The sequence below is a fragment of the Grammomys surdaster genome, unplaced genomic scaffold (genome assembly GCF_004785775.1).
Source record: "Grammomys surdaster isolate TR1022 unplaced genomic scaffold, NIH_TR_1.0 133, whole genome shotgun sequence".
Lineage (NCBI taxonomy): Eukaryota > Metazoa > Chordata > Mammalia > Rodentia > Muridae > Grammomys > Grammomys surdaster.
The window spans coordinates 8,015,194-8,027,499 of record NW_021604591.1 but is presented as its reverse complement, the minus strand read 5'-3'; the positions used below and the strand labels follow the sequence as shown (position 1 = coordinate 8,027,499).

The 12,306-nt window shown below is 38.7% G+C and overlaps 1 protein-coding gene across 1 annotated transcript; it reads left to right on the top strand.

The window, feature by feature from the left end:
* The first annotated feature begins 298 nt into the window (after nucleotides 1-298).
* LOC114616944 (regenerating islet-derived protein 3-alpha) lies at nucleotides 299-3,268 on the top strand. Its single transcript, XM_028762473.1, has 5 exons — nucleotides 299-375; nucleotides 1,088-1,206; nucleotides 1,783-1,920; nucleotides 2,690-2,816; nucleotides 3,067-3,268. Exons 1-5 carry the CDS (start codon nucleotides 327-329, stop codon nucleotides 3,132-3,134), a joined length of 501 nt encoding a protein of 166 aa, XP_028618306.1. The 5' UTR covers nucleotides 299-326; the 3' UTR covers nucleotides 3,135-3,268.
* The last annotated feature ends 9,038 nt before the right edge of the window (nucleotides 3,269-12,306 follow it).

The window sequence follows — 12,306 nt, the reverse complement described above, 5'->3', positions numbered from 1 at the left end:
AGAGAGAGAGAGAGAGAGAGAGAGAGAGAGAGAGAGAGAGAGAGAGAATGAATACAGGAAAGTCTCAGTCCTAAGAGAAAGTAGGGCTCCGAGAATTAGTAAAGGCTTCCTGAGTGGTTTTCTGGAAAAGGGGAAATGTTGGATTCTTCATCTCCTTTCAAACCATAGCATAGGAGGGATGGGGTTAAGACTAGTGTATCCCTGAAGATCTAGGCAAAAGTGAAGGGAGGGATGACCCTCTTTGCTTGTTCTCTCTGGCTACACTCTAGTGTCCTGTTTGTTGTTCTCTTGTAGAAAAGATACTGCCTCAACTGGTGCTCAGCAGGATGTCTTGGATGCTGCTCTCTTGTCTGTTGTTAATATTTCCAGTACAAGGTATGTATTCTCTGCTCTAGTACTGAATTATCCATGAGTGTTAAGCACCAAGGAGCAAATGAGTGCTCTTATTAGTTTCATGTGGTAATTGTGACGGGTATCCACACTGGAAAATCACCTGCAGTTCATCTGTCTTCTTGCCTTCTTCCCCATTGCTGATAGTGAAAACTACCACAGTTTATCACCAGCACTGGATTGAGAGGGTTTCTATTTTGTCAGGAGGCTCTGAATAATGATAGTTTTTATGTTGGAGAAGGGAAGATGAGAGTCACTAAAGAAGTATACAAATAGACCCTGAAGAGAAAGAAGTGTCACAGACCATAGAATGTTTAGGAAGTGTAAAATTAGAGAAGCTCTTCCACAGTGAAAATCATTAAAAAAAAAAAAAAAAAAAAAGAAGCACCTAGCTAGGTATAGTGATACATACTTTGAAAACCAGCAGTCAGGAGGCATATTCAGTAGGAAATCTGTCAGTAAATTCAGTAAATTCCAGGACATCCAGGGCTACAGAGAGACTTTGTCACAAAGAAAGCAAAAACAATCAAGTAGCAGAATCACAAGAAGATAGTTTAGTGAGGCTATCACTGTCTTATTTGTAGTTATCCACTGTTCAAAACACAGCCTTTGTAAGCATTCTCTTGAATTTACCTCCCCATCCAGTTCCCACTCTCCAGTTTATGCCATCACTCACTTTATCTCTCTCCATCCCCAGGTGAAAACTCCCAGAAGGAAATGCCCTCTCCACGTACAAGCTGCCCAATGGGCTCCAAGGCTTATCAGTCGCATTGCTATGCTTTGGTTCTGACACCCAAATCCTGGTTTCAAGCAGATGTAAGTGATAAAGGGTGGGGTTGAAGATGCCTGCATAAAGTGCAAGTTGGTGACAAGAGAAGAGGCCTTACATTTCCATGGTTCTGTGGGGGAGGGGTCAGAATAACTGTTCTTTCTTTTATGTAATCTTTCTACTCACACACATCTACCCCACCATTGGACAATGGCATTTCAGTCTCTCTCTCCCTCTCCCTCCGCCCTCCCCTCTCCCCCTCTCCCTCTCCCATCCCCCTCTCCCCCTCTCCCTTTCCCCTCTCCCCTCTCCCATCCCCCTCTCCCTCTCTCCCTTCCCCCTCTCCCTTCTCCCTCTCCCTCTCCCTCTCCCTCTCCCTCTCCCCTCTCCCCTCTCCCTCTCCCTCTCCCTGTCGTTCTCCCCTCTCCCCTCCCCCTCTCCCCCTCCCCCTCTCCCTTCTCCCCTCTCCCTCTCCCCCTCTCCCCTCTCCCCTCTCTCCCTCTCCCCCTCTCCCCCTCTCCTCCTCTCCCCCTCTCCCACTCTCCCCCTCTCCCCTCTCCCTCTCCCTCTCCCTCTCCCTCTCCCTCCCCCTCCCCCTCTCCTTCTCCCTCTCCCTCATGTAGCTGGCCTGCCAGAAGAGACCCTCAGGACACCTTGTGTCTATTCTTAGTGGAGGTGAGGCTTCCTTTGTGTCCTCCATGGTGAACGGTAGAATGAACAACTACCAAGACATCTGGATTGGGCTCCATGATCCAACAATGGTGAGATTCTATTTTTTCCACTCTTTTATCTCTAGGAGCTAATGTCGCCCAAACACAATTTTCTGTGTCTCCTGTCTGTGTATAATATAAAGAAGTTCTACTACTCATGTTGCATGACATTAGGGTAAGGGACATACTCACCACCAGAGTGAAAGGCTGAATTCTATGAAGGGTCCTACTATTTAGCTTAATTTATTTGCCTATTATTGGCTTTTAAGTTTTTCTTTTATTTAAGAAAGCTACCTGGTGACTTCTTGGTTCTTCAACGAACTTTCACAAAACGTTCTGAGAGCATTGTAAATTAAGATAAGATTTACATTTATTCATTAAAATAGATTTATTTATTTTATTTCTATGTTTTCTCTAAATGGATGTGTGTCCAAGAGAAACATGTGCTTGCCTGGTGCTTGAAATGGTCATAAAGGAATTTCAGATACCTTAGAACTGGAGTTATAGATGGTTGTGATCCTCTGTATGTGTGCAGGAAGCCAATCCGTAGGAGAAGGCAATATTCTTACCTGCTGAGCCATCTCTCTGCCTTCTACTTTTGTTGTTTATTGAGAAGATACTGTGAGATCCAGAGGCTATTCTTCAATATATCATTACTCATTGTGGAGCAAGCAACTTGTTACTCTAGTACTTGTGTTTATTGGCAAGGAGGAGCCTATAGAAGATAGACATTAAATCAGAACATCCAAGTGAAAAGGTGCCTGAAAAGCATGGTAGAATGGACCAAATTCCAAGCTCTCTTCATACCTCTACTGTACAGGGTCAACAACCCAATGGAGGTGGATGGGAGTGGAGTAATTCTGATGTGCTGAATTATCTTAACTGGGATGGGGATCCTTCCTCTACTGTCAACCGTGGACACTGTGGGAGTCTGACAGCAACCTCAGGTAAGAAATGGAAGAAGTGCTATGCCATCTTTGCTCAATATATTCATTCCTCTTCTCTACCATAAAGTCTGACCTTATGGCTATCCTCCTGAACTAGGGAAAGCAGTATGAATTTGTGTCCTTCTAACTTTCATGTGTCTACCTAAGGAATGAGTACAGCTGAATGAAAGGTTCTGAGTCTAGTACAGATTATAAGGTGCCCCACCATGATAACCTCAAGAGCCAATGTGTCTCCTCTCTCTCTCTCCAGGGTTTCTGAAGTGGGGAGACTATCACTGTGATGGCGAATTACCCTTTGTCTGCAAGTTCAAGCAGTAGACAACCAACATCCTGAGTTTATCATGAAGCTCGCCACGACAAGCAATGAAATACAAGAATTCACCCAGCAAAGCTATGTTTGCTTCACAGGCATGCATCAGACTTATTATTGTAGTTTTCTGTCTTCTTTCATCCATCTCCTTCCCCTTATTTCAGGCTTTTCGGCAGGCATAGTTTCTACTTTGAAATCTTGCAGATAAGTAATAAATAAAATCTTTCATATTTACTTTTGTGTTTTACTCTCATGATACGATTTGGCTGAGAGTTGGAGAGTGATTGGAAAAGGAATCTACATGTTCACTAGAGTTTGATGTGTTCCACCTGGTGTGCTATGGTGACTGTGGACTCTAGAATGTTCTCTTATAAATAGATACTATCCTCTCACATCCTCTTTGCTTGGCAAAGGAGGATAAAATTAGCTTCCACATCTCCTCAGAGCAGTAGCAGTAGGGTAACTCAGTTAAACCCAGTGCTGTGATTCCTTTAGTTAGTATCCATGTAGTGAGCACTCAGGCCCACTCCTTATGTCATTTTAGATCTTTTGACCTAGGTCACCAGAAACTTCTACATGCTTTAGCTCTAAGCTGGCCTTCACAATCACCAAGGATGTGTTCAGGAAGATAAGATGTGCATATAATCAGCTAAACCTTAACCATTTAATTCAAACTCCATCAAGTCTCATGGTGTCAATTGTTATGTCCACCTACCCAATATTCAGGCTAGACTCTGTCATTATTGACTCCAAGCCATACCTATGAATCTAGCCACAAGGTAAGGACTCACAGATACAATCTTTAGAAATGTCAATTGCCTTGACACTCTTTTCTCTGTCATCAGGCTATGGCTCTGCCTCTAGGCTATCTCTCATGGCTACAGGAACAAGTCTAGTTCAGTAATGCTCACACATCTGAACTCTCACAAAGTTGTGGATCAAATTAAACCCATAGATTTTCAGCCCATCCAGTTGTTAGGCTATCTACTAATGTATAGTTGAAAGTTTTCAAAATGCAAAACAACGAATAATATTAAATGTCAGGATCACTGTTATCAAGAATTGATTGAACAAAAATTACACATACATGCATATATATTCATATATATTTCACATATCCATACTCACTTGATACCCACATGCAGAAATATGCACACTTAAATCATAGCACATAAAAATTAACTCAAAGACCAGAGTAATGACCCCTTTTGTAAAGGTTCTGGCTGTCAAGCTTGAGGACAGGAGTTCAATTTAGCATCCAAACAACAGTAACAGAGAATCTTGAATCCACATACATGCAACACAGATATATCTCCTTCAACACACATGTGTACACAAAGTAAACAAAAAATAATATTTAAAACTAAGTAAAATAAAAATTAACACAAATAGAGTAAAGTCTTGATTGGATTACCAAGATCAGGATGAAGTAAATGGTGAGAATTTAATGATATATTAGGCTGAGCAATAAGTTTTCATCTAAGTCCAAAAGGACTTAACCAAACAAGAGAAAAGTGACTGTGCCAAAAATAAAAAGTGTCTGCCTGAAAACCTACATACAAGTAACACAATACAGAGTGAACAGGTTATATTTAGAATGTGTGTGTGTGTGTGTACATATATACAAGCAATAACAATTAGTGAATAAAAGAGGTCTAGAATATGGATATATGGGAACATGAATATATTTCCATATAAAATGGGAAGGGGTATATTGGAGGGAGTGGAGGGAAGAAACTGAAAGGAGAATTGCTATGCTTACATTATAAATTCCAAAAATAAAAATAGGTGAAAATATGTATGTAAAACAATATAGCAGTTAAGAGAATGGAAAGCAAATCTATAGAATAGGAGAAACTAGAGATTGTATATAAAGCCAATGACTCATACAGAAAATGTACAAGGAGCACAAACAATTCAAACATGCAAAAAGAATTAGCCCAATTAAAAGCAGATGAAAGCAACTGAATAGATACCACTGAAAAGGATTTATAAATGTGCACAGTTGTATTTGAAAGACAAGGCTTAACATCACTAATTGTCACGCATGTGCAAATTAAAAGTGTTACATGGCCTCTCCTTGCACCTGTTATCAACAATGTTCATAGCAGATGAAAGACAACTGCTGGGGAGGAGGCAGAGAAAAGGGAAACTTTGTATATATTTAATAGGAAGGTAATTTTACTGGCATCATGTAAAGCATGTGGCTTCCTCAAAAAGCTAGAAATATATGTGTCATGTGATGCAGCAGACCCTTGATTAATGACCACATGGAGAAAACATGAGTATGAAATGGAACATTTTTGCCTAGGCATTTCTTTCAGCATTGCTCATATTTGAAAAGATATAGATGAACAGATTTTTTTAAATGGATTAATTTTATTTTAATTATGCATGTGATATATATATGTATGTATGTATGTATGTATGTATGTATGTATGTCATGCTGTGGAGGCCAGAAAAGGTGCTAGGGACACTGGAGCTGGAGTTCCAAACATGTGAGTCAGTGGACATGGTACTGAGAATAGAACTCAAGACTTCTGCAACAGCGTCTTTCCCAGCCATAATTTTCCTTGTATAGTATGTTCACAGTAGAGTACCTTCAGATGTAAGAAAATTTTGTCATCTTTTAGCACATCATATTAATGGAAATAATCCAGGCATAGAACATCAAATAGTGCATGTGAGAGAGTCTAGAGAGAGGAGCCTTAAAATTTCAACAAGGAAAACTTTAAGACCAGGTACCCTATAACTCTAGCAGTAAGGTTGTCTTTTTCTTCAGTGCTCAAATACCATTTCTCCGGGTCAGGAGTTGCCTGAGCTCTTCCTTATCTACATCTTTTTCCTGCTTCTTGCTTCCTTTTAGAGCTTAACATAGTGATGCGCAACAACTAGAACAACCTATTTCCCAGCCCTCCCCATAGGTGAAAATAGAGTCTCTTTCCTTAATTTATGAAATTAACTACTCAGGCCAGTAACAGGAAGTTGGTAATGTGTGATGCTGTAACCAAAACAACAGAAGGGTATATATAATGATTTAAGCCCCTTTCATCTGCCAATTTTTATTTTATCACTGCCCACTAAAGAAGCAAGATGAAGGCAGGAGATGAATAGCCTCTCATCAGTTGAGAAGCTGAGGCAGGACAATTGCTATAAGATTGAGGTCATCCTTGGCTACACAGTATGCTGTCATCCTAATCTACAGTAAAATATTCTTAAAAATTAAATCAAAACAAAACAAAACAAACAAGGCAAGGGACCTGGGTGTCATTAAAATTTCTGTTGTACAATTATGGAGATCTGTGTTCAGATCCCAGCATCCACTTAAAAATCTGAGGGTAGAGGTGTTACACCTATAGTGCTGGGGGGTGGGAGATGTCCAGTGAGAAATAGACAGGTGGTAGATTCCGAAATCTCATTGGCTAGTCATACTTGCAAAATAAATGAGCATCAGATATAGCAAGAGACTCTAAGATTAGATTTAACATGATTGAGGAAGACACCCAGAGTCAACCATTGGCCTCCACACTCATGGGTATGAATGTGTTCACTAATACAACATGCATCCATTCTAACAAAGAAACAAAACAATTAGCAAACACACACACACACACACACAGACACACAAACACACGAACACACACATGGAACACCACAGAATTTAAATATAAATAATTAAAAAATACAATGAGACAATCAAAGAAGGTACAGACACATCCATTGGAAGAAGTATCCCAATTCAGAAGCCTCAGAAAATCAAGAACACAATTTCATGCTGTCCCTTCAGTCCTGATACTTGGCAGCTATAAAATATCCTTCCCTTTTCCAAGTGTGGTGGTAAATTGAAATGGGAGAATTTAGAAAGCCTGCAGCACGGTCTGACTAACTACCTGGACCACCCTCCATGGCCATGTTCCAGCACTAGACGTAGCCAGAGGCCAAGAGCACATCATGTGATGATGTTACCATGGCGGCTGGTTCCACCGATCAGCTCCATAGAGACCACGCCCCAAAGCATGGATCTTGGGCCAACCCCATCATCCTTATGGTTCTCTGCTATGCCCCAGACAATACCTGCCATGCTTGTGGCTCCTGGTAGAATGAAGACTCTTTATGCTTAAAGATTATCCAATAGATTTATATATTTGGAAATGTTCAATAAACAAGATGCCCACATAATTAGAATTTTACCCAATATCTAATCTTTTGGTTTGTTTAATTATTTGAGACTCCTAGAGACATGGACATTTGCCTCCATTTTGCTAGCCTCTCCTCTTTTTCCTCTTCCTTTCTCCTCCTTTCTCCTCACTCCGCCTACCTCTTCTACTGTCCAATCACGGAGCTCCTCTGCAAATACAAGGTAGCAGGAAAATATCCTGCTACAATACCCTGTATTACCACCACTCAGATAATGGAGCAAGGTACTGAGCATTCATAGACATCTTAAGGCTACATAGTGTTAGTCTCTCTTAAATTCCTTTTCTTTTTTCAATTTTTTTGATAGTTGTCCTTTGCAATTTTTTTTTGATTTGGATATTTCTTTAACTGAATCTTGACTATACTCAGCCTCCTGAATGTAACTAAGCTCAATGATATTCAAAGTTGGATGATATGAGTTTCATAGCTAAAGCTGCTGATGTCCATTTTAGGAAAGGAGGTAGTGAGAGAACCATCCATTAAAAATTTTAAATAAAAAAATGATAACCTTTTGTCAGGAATATTGAATGGTAAGGAAAGATTTGTGATATTATGGCTTAATAATGTTTTTGATGGTTTGTCACTCTAAGTCATTTTTAGATTGAACACTGTTTCTCTTTGAAGAGGGAATAAATATGAAAAATTTTAACTTAAATTTCCAGTGAGGATCTTTGGAATACAGAGAAACAACACATAATTCTGCGCTGCAAAGCATTGTTAGAAACACCTGTTTTTTGTTTTAATATGACAAAAATGCACCATTGTTACAATCATATGTACTTAAATAATATTTTAATATATTTATACTAATAAAAATATATAATATTTTATATATTTAATTTGCACATCGAATATTTGGTTTTTAAAATTAATTTTTAATGTGAGCAGGAAGACTAGAGAGTTGGCTCTGTAGGTTAAGAGTATATATTACTTTGGAAGAGGACCCTACTTTAGTTCAAAGCACCCACTTTGACAAGCAGCTCAAAGCTACCTGCAGCTATAGCTCCAGGGCATCTACCTCCTTCTTCTGGATAGCACAGGCATGTGTGCTTGTGGGAAAGACATCCCACCTCTGACACAGAAACACTTAAGAAAAAATCAAATAAGTCTTTAAAAAAAGAAAAGGTATGTAACAAAGTAGATGTATTTAAGAAAGAGTCAGGGCTCATAGCTCATGTCTGTAACCTAAGGTAGAAGCCTGAGACAAGAGAACCATTGGGAATTTGTGAAAAGTCTGGGCTACAAAAAGAGTTGCAAACTGATTTTGGGAAAAGTGTGAGAGACCTTGTCTCAAGGGGGAAAGTGTTGTGAAACTATTGACATGAATAGACTTTCACCATTCTTAACAGTGATAAAGATTTTCATATTTGTTCGATTACAAAAGGTACTCAACAAAAGTTGAGTGCATTTCAGAAACACCTTTTACAGTCTAATTTATGGTTTCGCCTCTACCAGGGCACACAGGGTAGGCCTGTCACAAATTACCCATAGCAGAAATCAGTGCCAAGCCAATGAATGAAGTACCAGAAAACATTGTGAAGAGAGTCACAGTGTAGTCCACAACTCTGAATGCTACACAGAACAGCCCCAACAACACCACCCAAAGACATACAAGTATATAGGTCAGGGACATTTCTAGCACACTGATATGATATTCCAGGCATAGGTAAGATAACCTAATCAAAACAAACTTTCCTTCTGAGCAATGCTGCAGTTTCACTGATTTGGAGGTTGTGCCCAGATGCCAAATTCTCAGTCTTGAGACTCAGAAGAGACAAGAAAAGGTCTTCCAGGAAAGTGTGCAAAATAATGGTGTAGTAGCCAAGAATACAGAGAATAGAGAATAATAAAGACAGATGGTGAGAGAACAGATGAAGGAAAGAGTATCAGGAAAGGGAACAGAACATATTTTGTTATACTCTATCATTTACTCCAATAAATGAAAAATGATAAACTAAAACTTATGTAAATTCTGATGGCTACACACTTCCTGGCATTCCAGCTTTTGCAGTCTCTCTACCCATTCTTCCCTGATGTTCCTTAAGCCATAGAAGCAGAAGCCATGATTGATGGAACAGCAAAACAGATTATACATATATAGACAATAAATGCATACATAGCTACACACAGATACACACAAATATATATATATATATATATATATATATATATATATATATATATATGAATAAGAGGCTATTAAATTGAATGGGGCATAGAAGGATTTCCAAGGAGGGTAGTTTGCAGAATCCTGAGGGAGATACATAATTAAATAATTATTAATTAATTAGAGAAAATATTAAGCTACTTGTCAATTTTCAATTAGGTCAAATCAAAGAAGACAAAGATCATGTACTTCCTCACATCCTCACTTGTGAAACCTAGACTGTACACACATACACACACACACTCACACACATCACACACATGAACACAAGCATACAACTAAGATCACATATATGTATGTGCAAATGTCCATGTTGGTATGAAAATTGAAAAGAGATAACCAGAGAAAAAAATGCAGATTATCACGAAAGGACACTGTTAAATTATGTGATGTAGTGACACACTAAAACAAAGATAAATATCATGGGGAAACACTTAGAATCATAAATGGGTTATTATGTAAATGAGAGATACATATTATTTGAGGTTGGGGAATATGATTTAGAAGAATGTTGAAAAAAGATGGTCTCTGAAGGATCTGTCTGCATCTTAGGCACGTGTACAAATGTATCACAAGGATGATGAAAGTATTCCATTTATACAATTATTGATGTGAGCTTCACTCTAATTCCAATGTGTTAGCCATTTTCAAAGATTTACTCTTCACTGTCACCATCCCATATACACTTCCTCCATAATATTAGACTCCCATGAATAGTTTTTTCAAAAACTCCCAAGCTGAAATAGAATATTTGCCTAGAAAATATTAAATGAGCAAAAAAAATATATTCTGGGAAAAGTCTCAATGTTTCAGATTACTGATGGAATATATTATGAATATCTGAAACTCATAATTGATTTCAACTAAAATATCCTTTGAATGTAGATGTGATGACACCTCCATCTAAAGCAGCAGTTCTCAACCTATGGGCCACAACCCCCTTTTGGCTCAATAACTCTTTCACTGGGGTCACCTAAGATCATTAGAAAGAACAGATATTTACCTTATGATTCATAACAGTTGCAAATATGAAGTAGTAATAAAAATAATTTTATGGTTGGTGATCACCATAACATGAGGAACTGTATTAGAAGGTTGCTGCGTTAGGAAGGTTAAGGACCACTAGTCTAGATAGTTGTTCAGAGGTTTTGAAGGTTGAAGTGATGAGGTCTCCCCATCAATCAAGAGGGAAGGTGTGTGCATAGTCTCATAGAGAATGAAAGACGTGATCTTCCTCTAATAAAGATTTTCATGTAAAACAAAAGGTCAAATTGCTTGCTGTCCATTATACTTTGTCTGGCTTTTTTCAACTAATATAGAGTACCCACAGGGGCAAGTTCTCCCTGTTATGTAACTAACCCCTTGCATATGGAAGCATCAATCCATGTGACTCGCTTGGAGCAAAGGGGTTAAGAACTAAGGTTAGTATGCTCCTGCCAATAACAGCATAATTTTCTTTTAATCAATAAAACAATAGGAGAATAACTGATTTTAAAAACCTGGCAAAATCATAGAGCTTTTAATGATTCCTGAAATATAACAAGTACATTTATCATGTAATATACTAGAAGAGCAAAATCTTAACTGAAGGGACTTGAGTTACATCTGTTAATTTCATGGCTGACTCCATCACACTCTCTTTCCTGAAAAGCACACGTCATCTTTTTTTATTTCTTACCTATAGCTACCAGTTATGCTATCATTTCCTGGCCCTCTGGTATCCTAATCCCACTCACCAAACCATTATATAGTAATGCCAAACAATATCTATTATCTATCCCTATTGCAACTCAAGACATTATTGATGTCTTCCCTAATGAATAGCTTAGGGTCCTAGCACAGCTGTGTCTTACACAAATATACTTGCAGAACATCTGAAAAAATATCTCTGCAGCTAAAGCATGGGATCATGATTTAGGGTATCATATAAGAAAGTAAACATGGAAGCAGACAGTAAGAATACGATTAGAGCCCAGGGTTACATTGTTTATGATTGTTTTGTTTTGCTTTTCCATTAACTTTTTTTAGTCACTTTACATCCCTCTCACAGACCACCTCTGAGTTCTACCATTACAAATTCCTTCCTCCATTACCCCTTCCCCTCACCTCAGAGAAGGAAACTCCCTTTTTGGCTACCAGTCTGCACAGAGACGTCAAATCCCATCAGGACTAAGTACATCCTTTCCCACCGAGGTCCAACCAGGTGGTCCAGGTAGGAGAAGGGGATACGAATACAGGAAACAGATGCAGACAATGGAAGCAGAGAGAGCCTTCATTCCAATTATTAGGGGACTCACATGAAGACCAAGTTGCATATCTGTTACAAATGTTAGGTACAGCCCATGAATACATACTCTTTGGTGGGTGGTTCAGTGTCTGTTAACCTCCATGGGTTCAAGTTAGTTGAATCTGTAGGTATTCTTAAACCATTCTTAACTTCTTTGGCTTGCTCAATCTAGTCTCTTATACTTCCACAAGACTTCCTGAGTACCACCTAATGTTTGGCTGTGGGTCTCTGCAACTGTTTTCATCCTCTGCTTGATGAAGCTTCTCAGGGCACAGCCATGCTAAGCTCCTGTCTGCAAGAATAGCAGAGTATCATTAATAGTGCCAGGGGTTACTTATGATCTTATTAGTCTATCCTAAAATTATTTAAGAAAGACATTTTGGAAAATTCCTACTTTTAGAGTTTTTAAATATGTCTAAAATCATCCTCTGAATATTTGAAATCTCTATAACTTTGGATTATAAGGTACCATGTGGTAAAACGTATTATGAACATCTCAAACTCTGCTTGGGATGCTACAGTTCTGGA

Coding starts and splice junctions, on each gene's coding strand:
- LOC114616944 (XM_028762473.1), top strand. CDS start 327: ATGTCTTGGATGCTGCTCTCTTGTCTGTTGTTAATATTTCCAGTACAA. Junction 376..1,087: donor GTTAATATTTCCAGTACAAG/GTATGTATTCTC, acceptor CTCCATCCCCAG/GTGAAAACTCCCAGAAGGAA. Junction 2,817..3,066: donor GAGTCTGACAGCAACCTCAG/GTAAGAAATGGA, acceptor CTCTCTCTCCAG/GGTTTCTGAAGTGGGGAGAC.